This window comes from Elaeis guineensis, chromosome 2 (assembly GCF_000442705.2).
Source record: "Elaeis guineensis isolate ETL-2024a chromosome 2, EG11, whole genome shotgun sequence".
Classification (NCBI taxonomy): Eukaryota; Viridiplantae; Streptophyta; class Magnoliopsida; order Arecales; family Arecaceae; genus Elaeis; species Elaeis guineensis.
In genome coordinates this window covers 2,877,811-2,888,533 of record NC_025994.2, presented here as the reverse complement: position 1 = coordinate 2,888,533, position 10,723 = coordinate 2,877,811, and the positions used below count along the sequence as shown (strand labels likewise).

At 36.2% G+C, this 10,723-nt stretch overlaps 1 protein-coding gene across 1 annotated transcript; it reads left to right on the top strand.

Moving 5' to 3' along the window:
* The first annotated feature begins 572 nt into the window (after positions 1–572).
* On the top strand, positions 573–9,293 carry LOC140855187 (uncharacterized). Its single transcript, XM_073251059.1, has 7 exons — positions 573–731; positions 843–942; positions 1,378–1,558; positions 5,055–5,127; positions 5,215–5,394; positions 6,608–6,705; positions 9,093–9,293. Exons 1-7 carry the CDS (start codon positions 623–625, stop codon positions 9,291–9,293), a joined length of 942 nt encoding a protein of 313 aa, XP_073107160.1. The 5' UTR covers positions 573–622.
* Positions 9,294–10,723: the final 1,430 nt, after the last annotated feature.

Genomic DNA, 10,723 nt, shown 5'->3' with positions numbered 1-10,723 from the left:
TTTGTTGTATCTTAATAAGAAATGAATTTCTATCAACCAAATGTTTCGAAGAAAACTAAATTGGCAAGCTGTTAATTAACTGGTCCAGTATGGACCGAATTAGTCTATATTTATGTTCATCTCGTAAGCAAAAATATTATATCTATAATTATCTTGTATTGTCTTCAATTTGGATTGAATCAAGTAGAGATATGGATTGATTTGATAAAAAAAATTGGATTGAATCGGATCGATGCATGTAAATAATATAAAATTATTATAATTTTAAAAAAATATATATATTAAAATTATATTAAATCAGATTTGAGATGGATATAATTTTTAATTCAAATTTATTTCGAATATTTTCTTCTACAATTCATATTTATTCCGAATTTTAATCGGAAATCTGCTTCATTCAGATGGAATTGCTGTCACCGTTAACACGTTGGACGCTGCCAAAATGGACACGTCCGTCGCGGTCGTCCGCCGCCCGTTCCGCGCTCGCTTCGGATCAGTAGTTACGGTCACCGCTCCCGTTGGGCTGGAGTACTGTGCTGTGCTCATCCTTCGCCCGTTCGCCGCCTATCCACGCTATCGGTAACCTCACCGTCTTAATTCTCCTCGGGACTACACATATCAAATGGCAGCCCATGTACGCCCCTTCCCGCTTCTCTCTCTCTTCGCGCCATCTCCTCTCTCTGCACTCACCATGAAAAGCACTTCGAGTATAGCCGTCATAGGCAGCGGAAGTAATTCCTTCGGTTCCAACTATTTTTTGATATAAATCTTGTTTACTTTTTTTGTGATTCAATCTTGATTTGATGCAATACACGGGGTGTCGATCGATGGATGCTTGCCAGTTTCCGGGGCGGTGTGCGCGTCTCTTCTGGCCGGCAGAGGAGTTTCCGTCACTGTTTTTGAATCAGGGAGAGGAGCCGGTGGGAGGATGTCTCAAAGGAGGTTCGCTTCCTTTTCCACTTCATGTCCTCTCTTAATTATATAAAATATTCGTTTAATCCGTGGTTTTTCCTGACCTTGAAATAATAAAAAGCTTTAGGAAAGTTTGTGTCGTTTGCTTAAATCCCATTTATTAATTCATGTCTTGTTCGAAATGCTATCTCTCAGATGCATTCAGATTGGATGCTGTTCTTCGGAGTTGGGGATCTTTTTCTTCCTTTTTTATGCATTGGAACGTAGTTTTAACTGATGAATGGGTTATTTTTAGTTTTAAGAAAAAGTAAAAAAAAAAAAGGAAGAAGGAAGTGATTGGCATTTGGTTCTTGTTATTCTGCATTTCAGACTACAATGCTTAACAAAATGGATGAGGACAAGCAAACTAAGTGTTTTTTTCACTCATTTTGGCATGTTTTGAAGTTCCATTTGCAAATTTTGTAGAGAAACCATGGAAGATGGGAGAGTACTCTTTTTTGACCATGGTGCTCCATATTTTACTGTGAATCATGACGAAGTAATGAGTCTTGTCGGCCCATGGGAATCACGGGGCCTTGTCGCCGAGTGGAAGGAGACTTTTGGGTCATTTGACAGAAACACTGGCAAGTTCCTTGATTTTGAGAAGGTACGTGTGCAAAACTTAATATGTATCAATTTCAAGATTTTTCTTCAGGGAATTGTAAGGCATGAACATACTGTATAAGGCGTGGTATAGGATCCAAATGTGGGACCATACCTTGACTCATGAGATCCGACATCAAACCTTGAAGAAATTCATTGCAACAGAAACTTGAAAATGATTGTTGATGATAAGATTCTTCAGACCCCACTACAGAATGGACAGTGATGTGGGCTGGTGTCTAATATTTCTCAATAGATCAATCTTGTTGGACACATGAGGATAATAGGGATTCAGAGGCTTATCTTACCAGCATTCTAGGAGACCAAGAACTTAGGGATCATTTATCGTTGTTTCTCTAATCCATCAGTACAAACTACTTAAAGGTGCACTGGGCTTACTTTATCACTTCAAGCCAACTTGTTCCAAATTCCTGAGTCATTTTCTAAATTATAACACTTTGTGCTCATTGCAGTTCCCTTTATCAACATTCTTCATCTTGTTACCATTAGTTGTCTTGGTATTGTATGACTGAGGAAGTTGCATTTAAATGAATTATGCCAAAACATCCTGGTAGTCTTGAGATAGAGTTCATGACCTGTAATTTCATGATGAAGTTCCTCTAGCAAACTGCATGTTTGGAAGCCTTATACGACGCAACTAACTCAGCTTTATGGTTAGAAGCAACTTCTGTCTTTTGCTTTGTACCTCTCAAGATTGCTCCACCAGCTGGTCAGACAACATAGCATGGCATTGACTTCTTACTACCTGGACATTCTATATAGACATGGTTGGAACCCATATATTCTATCACCTCTGGAAGATCGGACTGACTATATGTAAGCATGTAATCTCATGTCGATCTGACCAGAGAGAGAATCCTTAATCTGCTCAATTTGAGTTTGAACAACTAGGATAAAGAAACTAGAATGAGTTTTTGTGGGCAAGTTGAAATCAAGTTTTTTTCCTCTTTATTTTCACAAAACCTTCGACAAAGTTCTTGTCAGAATTACAAGGGCCTTCTTTTACTTTTCTCTTTTTTGACCTCAAATATCAAAAATTGACAGCACTTTGAGGAAGTAATGGCCTTCAAAAGTTACATTGCTTGATCAAAAGTTAATGGAGGCATGCTTTTCTCTCTAGCCTTGTCCAAACACACTTGAAGGTCTCCTAGCCTAGCTGATTTACAGTAATTTAGGCAACGGATGATGAATTGCTTGGACGTGTCTTCACGCACTTTTTGCATCTATTGTATTTTGCTTCATGCTCCATGAAATGGTTCTACCAGCTAGTTAGAAGATACAGCCTGATATTAAGTTCCTGCTATTTAGACATTCCGCAGTCAAAATCTGTATGTTCAGTTGCCTGTAGAAGATAAGATGAAGCATATGTAATCATGTAAACTTGAGTTCCTTGAAGTTGGAGGTATCAAACATGTTTGTTGCAGTTGTTTAGACATCCACGCCATGCTACTATGAAATCTTTCTAAAACTCCAATAACAAATGCATTTTCTGGTTCAGTCCAAATTTGGGCATTCATTTTACTCCCAACCATCCGGATGCAATAGGGGTATGTTTACTTGCATCTCCTTTCAACTTTATCTTTTGGAGATTATGTCATGCTTAGCTTGTTTCTTTTGATGATGGGTTCAAGACTTTGTTTGCAATCCTCCATGATGAATCTCTCTAAAATTTTGCTAACATTAGGCCCTTTGAGATGATGCATTCTTTTTCCTGAGGCCTATCTCTGCCACTGACATGAGATAACTGCTTAGTTTACCTCAGTAAACTCAAATCGTTGCTAGCAAGTAGGATATTGTCCATATCATGGGAGAAATCTATGTTCACTAATTGTAAGGAACATAGCAGCGTTCAACAATTTTATCTTTTAAACCATAAGAAGTGATGATGTTATTAAACTTGATACACCATTGATGAGGGGATTGCTTTAAATGTATTCACTTTCTTAACTTTCATATAGTATGGATCTTTTCTATCTAAACAGAATTTAAAGGTTGTTTCAAATCTCTATTGAGAATTAAAAATTTCTCGCACATTTGGTGAACCTGTGTGAGATAATGAGCCACTGCTGCCACAACTATAATCAAAGAGTTGTTCATAGATGCCTGATGGAAACCTCTTGGTGATCGGTGCCTTCATTTTGGGTAAATCTAATATCAGCAAACCTAGCCTTTCTCCACCCTAACCTTTGATTCCAGTTTGGTTTTATAGATAAATCCATTTAAAGGTAGAAGTTTTCGTTCTTCAATGTAGTTTAACAAATTCCAACACATAGAAATACACAAAGGAAACTAGATTACAGACTTTCTTTCTATCCTGTAGATCAACTCTTCCTTCATGGCCAATCAGATTATGCCTATGTAGTTGTCTCTTCTGCTACATTATCATTAAAAATGGCAAGTGATGGGATCATCATCAATTCTTCTGAAATGAGAACATAAGCTGGTCGTAATTTGCTCAAAAAAAGCAAGCAGGATAATTCTCTAAGGTTGTCATTTTCAAGAAAATTGGCATGCCTAGCCTGCACCAAATATTATTGGAATGTAAAGCTGAAAAGCTGAACTGTTAGAACTTCAGGATAACCAGTAATTTGGCCACTTATCAGCATTTGTGTCTAACTTCTCATGTGGCTTGTACAGCCTGGCCTGACAGCCCAATATGCATAGATGTGCCAACTTGGGTTTCCTACATTTTCACAACCCAGTTGATGAATAGCCTTGTGTTAAACAAATAAATAGAAAACAGAGGCATGGGTAGTTTCCAAAGAGGGTGTGAAGCTTTGGAGAGCGAGAGTTAAACGAGGAGTTATAAATTATCAAAGTGGACGACAGCTACTGGATTAGTTTTATATTGATATAGATGTGCTTTTTTCTGTTAGTTGTCCAATCTATGGGTCATATGAACTGCCCTGGAAGGACTATAAAGCAATTGCCTTTTGTTCAGGACCAAGGTTGTAGTTGATTGGAGAAATGTTTCTATTAATCAATTCATGGTGCAGCTCATCTGTGTTGGTGTTTGTATACCATACTGATGCACCTGTATACCCATTATTGGTAAATAGAGAGAAGGTGGTGGTGATACCCTAGTGAAAAATAATGTGTGTGTCATCTGCTTCTGTCTCTTCTTTCAGAAATGCAGGACATAAAGATGGGATGACTTATAAATTCAACTGAAAAAGTGAACAAATTCTTGGCAATTGCTACCGTAAAGGAGGCTTAGACAGCATGCAGCTGTTCATTACATTATTTTTTTCTTCTTCTGTTGAATGCGTCAATGCATGCTTATAATTAAATTCTTTATAAAAGAGCACTACAATATTTTGTATCAATTCATGGAGCAATCTGGCAAGTTCTTTTAGACAGATGAACTTACCTGTACATACATTCATCTCCTAGTGTTGTATTTACACAATGTTCCTACATTCATTCGCTAGTGTTGCATATACACAATGTATCACCATTTATGTATTTTAATCTTTCAGGAAGGGCTAACTAAGAAATATGTGGGTGTTCCAGGCATGAACTCAATATGCAAAGCACTATGTCACGAACCTGGTCAGCTTTGGAGCTTAATGACTATTTTCTGGTCTCTGAGAATAGATTCCATGTAATGTCTATTTCTGGTTGTGTTTTTCTTTTCAGGAGTGGAGGCCAAGTTTGGCATCACTGTTGGCAAAATCAATTGGCTTCAGGATAGAAGTATATGGTCGTTGACTGGTTTAGATGGGGAAAATCTAGGCCGGTTTGATGGTGTAGTGGCCTCAGACAAAAATGTAACTTCACCAAGATTTACTGGGGTAACTGGAAGACCTCCACCTCTTGGTTTGTTGGCTTTCTATAATCCTCATACTATACATCTTTAAAGTTCAAATTACCCTTCTGTTAGGATAATCTATCACTTTCTGTTACTATAAGACCAACCTTCAATCAATTTTCGACCTGAACTAGGAAAACATCTGACTGATATTTGTCATTTACAGTAGGATGGCATCTCATAAGATGGTTCCCAAGGAAATATGTGACCATTGGATACTTTGACTTCTTTTTCGTTGGGTCCATTAAATGTGGGAGACTTGGACAAGTACAATGAGATTTGATGTTTGAATAATTTAATAATGCAGAATATAAGGATTTGAGTCATAGAAGAATAGATTCTAATACTGAGTCAGAGATTAACTAAACCGAGCATTAGGATTTACATTTGATTGCTTTTGGTGATAAGTGCAATCTCTTAACACAAGGACATGTTACTAAGTAGTAAGTACACAAGCTATTCCATCTTATGTATATTCTTTAATATGAAGAGTTCATTTTATGGTCAGTTGCTATTAAAACTTGAGCATAGTTTCACAAATAAAACAGAAAACCAGCTATACCATATGCTTATAATGTTTGATGGCAGTATAAGACATGGGCATAATTGAACATTGAGAAATATTTGACAATTAAATAGAATGAATAGGGCTGCATGATGATGAAAGCTTAAGAGAAGGACCAACAAAACTGTGCGAATCATTTGAAACGCACAATATATGCCATAGGTGGCTTCATCCACTAGGGGCCATGACTCAATTTGAGAGGTGTCAAAAGAGGATGGGAAAGAAAACCTGGATAGTTTAAGTGGTCTCAAGAAATAAAATCCAATTTCTATTTTTGAATTCAGCATTTTGGAGGAATCAATGCCAAAGTAGGATCCGTAAGAATCATCTTTGCTGAATAGACCTAGGTCTGTTATTTTGTATTATGTTTGTGTCGGAGTGCACTAAGTCCTTCATTATGGATGTTATTAATTCATTTAATTGGTTCTTTACAACATGTGACATAGGTAACCATATTTAATCCAAACAAAAGGAAGAAGAAGAAAAGGAAAGGGAAATGGACTCCATCCCTTAACCCTTTGTCCACTTACTAAATGAAGACCTTGACTTTATTCCTTGATCTAGCATTTTGTTCTATGTGATGCAATATGATATGACTTTGTTGATAAAAATCCATATTTAATACTCTGATGCACCTCCACTGATGATCATTTCAGATGTGTCATCATCTCCAGAATTGGCAGTGATGTCACAAGATATTCCTGTTCGTTCTTGTTTTGTTCTTATGTTGGCATTCCGAGAACCACTTTTGTCAGTAAGTTCTTTTTCTTTCCTGGTATATTTGGTAAAATCATTATCATGTTCTTTAAATTTGAAGCACCTTAAACTGGTCTTTCTAAAAATAACTGTCATTTGAACTGGACAAGTTCATTCAGAAACTTAAAAAATTACAAGACCTGTGTTGGGCATCAACAATCAACTTTAATGGGGCTACTTAATTTTTTGATTTGTTTCAATGTTTTTGTTATTATGCTATTATTTAAACATTTTGTTTACATGATATTAATTGGAATGCATCTTGTGTTTGGATGTCAATTATTTTGTTATATATTTATAAATTAAGGTTTGCCATCGCGATACCGGACCCCGTACTGGAACCATCCTATTATAGTGTTGGTACACGATTCAATATAGTACAAGGTAGCATGCCAAGTGTCGGTATGGTATGAGATACCATACTGGTACGGTATGGTACACCCCATACCGGGTGGTATAGAGTGGTATGATAGACCACTATAAACTATTAGGTATGTTTTTGTTGATCAGGTTCTGTCTTAATGGTAATTCTTTTTGTATGTCTTCATTTCTCAGTCTTCTATGCCGTGTAACCGGACTATTGAGGGGCATTGAATCCAGGATCTTAGGTGCTAAATCAAGCTAGGACAGAGGCTTTAACTCAATATTTTTGTTTTCCTAACATCACCTTTGCAATTTGTGTGGCAAGTTAATCTATATGTTCTTATAGAACCTTAGTAACAGGAACATTCCAGTTATGGTGCTGCACTGAATCTCCTGAAAGCACATCCCTTCAACTGCTTCCTTATCCAAAGAGAAAAATTTAAAAGATCTACTATCTGGCACCCATCCCTGAATTTGCTCCTACACTTTCATCTGCTTCTAGTAATTGAATATAGAACTTCTCATTGTCTAAGAGTACGAGGGAATTTAGGTATCTTATGCTCCCAATAAAGGTTACAAAATATAAACACAACCCACATGTTATTTCTAGGGGTGAAAGTGGATGGGATATTATTCGTCTGGATCTATTTTTATATCTGAATCTATTTGAATATACACAAATTTGAGGATCCGACAAATATCTGTATCTGTATCCATATCCATCAAAGAAAAAGGGTTATGGCTGGACAACTATTTGATTGGTATCCGAATATCTGATTCTACTTGTAATCCTATTTAATTTTATGTAATGTTCATTAATTTTTAAGAAAAATATATAACTATATTAACATGGTATTAACTTGATTCAGTAGTCATAAAGTTTGATTATTCAACTTATATCTGTGTTTGTATACATATTTTCAGTATCCAATTTGTATTTGTATCGGTTTAAAACAAATATGGACATGAATTTTTGCATCCAATTAATGTCCATATCCGTATTTGTATTTGTCAGGTAAAACAAATATGAATATATAGATATACTGGTATCTGATTCGTATTCGATCTATTTTCAGCCCTAGTTATTTGTGATTGTTATTTCAGTTTTGATTAGATGAGGTTTCCGTTGGATCTAATAATGATATGATTAATATGTAGGAAGGAATCTCCCACTTTCAATGAAAAATAGAACATGCTAGCTGAGTAAAATGCAAATGAAAATTACATAGAAATGATTCGCTTATAGAAACAAATAGTGGTTGATAATCCATATAGTAATTGTGTGATTTATGGTTCAAAGTCAATTATAGACATGGTTCCTCGTATCGATGCATACCATCCTATTCTGGCCGTACCATACCATACACCAAGTTTGGTATGGAACAATGACAGAACATGCTTATGTCAAGTGGAACTGACCAGTTTTGTCTGGTTTTGTGTGGTATCCACATGTATCACTTGGTTTCGGGTGATTCCATGGCTAGGCATGAGAAAAGGGTCTCCGACCCCATGTTGGTATAAGACTATACTGTATTAAACTAGGCATTTGTACAGTAACAATAAGGTACCACTACAACAAATCTTGATCATGGAGTTTTTATATAGTTAAGCAACTATTATCATTGCAACTAATTCAATGTCTCAAGAGCAAGTGGAACTAATAGATGTTGGCTTCATTTGTTGCATATACATTCGAGAGTAAGAAGCTAAGGACTTCATTTGTGATCACGAAGAATGAAGATCAGTTGAGAAATTCTCTCACAAAAACTACATTGGCATGACATTAATATGGGTGATATATTCCAAGATGGGTACAACCGTACAAGTAACTTTTTTCTCTAGCTTGAAGACTTATGAATATTTAACAAATTTTCAATTGTCAAACTAAATTATATCTTTTTTTTCTTAGTAGTTCGAAACTTTAGGAAGCATCATTTTAGATAAATTGAACCAAAATTATGATTTTTGATGGTCCCAAAGGCTATGTAGTAAAACTACATGAATGCTAATGGCTTTATTTAGTTTCAAATAATGGAAGCACGATTAAGAGCCATGGGTTCAGGTTTGTTGAAGCTGAAAAATGTAAGGTATCCGACATTGCTGAAGGGTTGTAAACTTGTAATAGGTGGTCGTTTCCATTGTTTTGGGACTAATGAACAGAATATGGAAGAAATTTCTGGATTTGGAAAAGCTTGCAGTGACATTGGGTGTAATCCTTCATAGAATGATTGCAGTACAAGTTAGAGAGACAAGGCTTGACGGTCATAATAAAATGTGCTTCTTTGATGTCCTCTTGGAAGAGTGCTTTGAGCATAAGTTTCAGCTCCTTGGATGCTTGATTCATAGTGTCACGTCCCGAACCCAACATCCGGATCGGACACATGATGGCCGCACACCCCTTAGGATGCCCTAAAGAATATGCAAGGCCCAAAATAATTCATTACAACCTCAACATCCATAATGCCTAATTTCAATAATTAGTAAAATTTGCATTATTACAAATTGAATTCCTTCAATCCTTTGATCAGGTATCAATGCCACTCTATCTATGCATCCGCTTACTCGCAAATCTATACCATAGCAAATCATGAGCATTCTGCAATTTTGAGAAGAAAAGAGAAATGGAGGGGTGTGGGCTTTACAGTCCAGTAAGAATTTCACATATCACACCAGTATAATAATATAATCTGAAAATACTGATAAGCAATATAGCATGGAATCTCATATTCAATATCCAGAATATTACAAATATCCACAAAATATATGTCAAATACATGTCAATCATCTATCCTGTCAAAAGGGATGTGTTATCATATATCAACTAGTGAAAGCCTTTTATTCAGCATGAATTTCATGTCTTGTCATCTATTTTTCTTATCACATATCTAGTTTTCTTAATCTTTTCTCTCTGACTTTGGACTAATCAAGATCATGCCTCAATTCTTGGTCTGACCCAAAATCCCACGTCTAAGCCTGTGGGGGCTATCCTAGGCACGAGCTTTTGGCGGACTGTCCTAGGCATAAGCTCCTGACGGGCTATCTCAGGCATAAGCTCCTAGAGGCTGTCCTACGTATGAAAGCCTATAAGAGCTGTCCCAAGCATAAGCTCCTGACGGGCTGTCCCAGATATGAGCTCCTGACCGGCTGATCTAAGTATAAGTCCGTAAAGGCTGTCCCAGGCATAAGCTCCTGACGGGCTATTCTACGATGAGGATAGTCCAAACCATATCTTTTTGTTTTATGTTGAATTTATCACATCAATTTTAGTTTGAGACGTGATTAAAATAAGTATATCAGATCCATAGAGTCATACTGTCAATTACTGGTGCACATATATCTAACCAACACATAATATACTCATGCTAAAAATTATTCGTGAAACAGTTGTATTTCGAGCATAACAAATCCATCCATCCAAATCCAACAATATAAATTCAATGATACAAATCCAACGGTAAAAACAACATATATAGTGGTGATCATATACAGGGATTCTTACCTCTATCGTAAGTCAATTCCAAATATGGTGTCTATCCATCCATGCTTAGCATGTCCAATCCTCAATCAACCATCAATGCAATAAATAATAAATTATTATTAAATTTTTATTTTCAAGCTCAAATATCCGAATTATTGAAATTCCAAAATTTCTC

Bases quoted from the DNA above. Each gene is read 5' to 3' on its own strand.
- LOC140855187 (XM_073251059.1), top strand. From the start codon at position 623: ATGGCAGCCCATGTACGCCCCTTCCCGCTTCTCTCTCTCTTCGCGCCA. The intron at 943-1,377 runs GTTCGCTTCCTT...CAAATTTTGTAG, and splicing joins GGGAGGATGTCTCAAAGGAG to AGAAACCATGGAAGATGGGA. The intron at 6,706-9,092 runs GTAAGTTCTTTT...GGCTTTATTTAG, and splicing joins TCCGAGAACCACTTTTGTCA to TTTCAAATAATGGAAGCACG.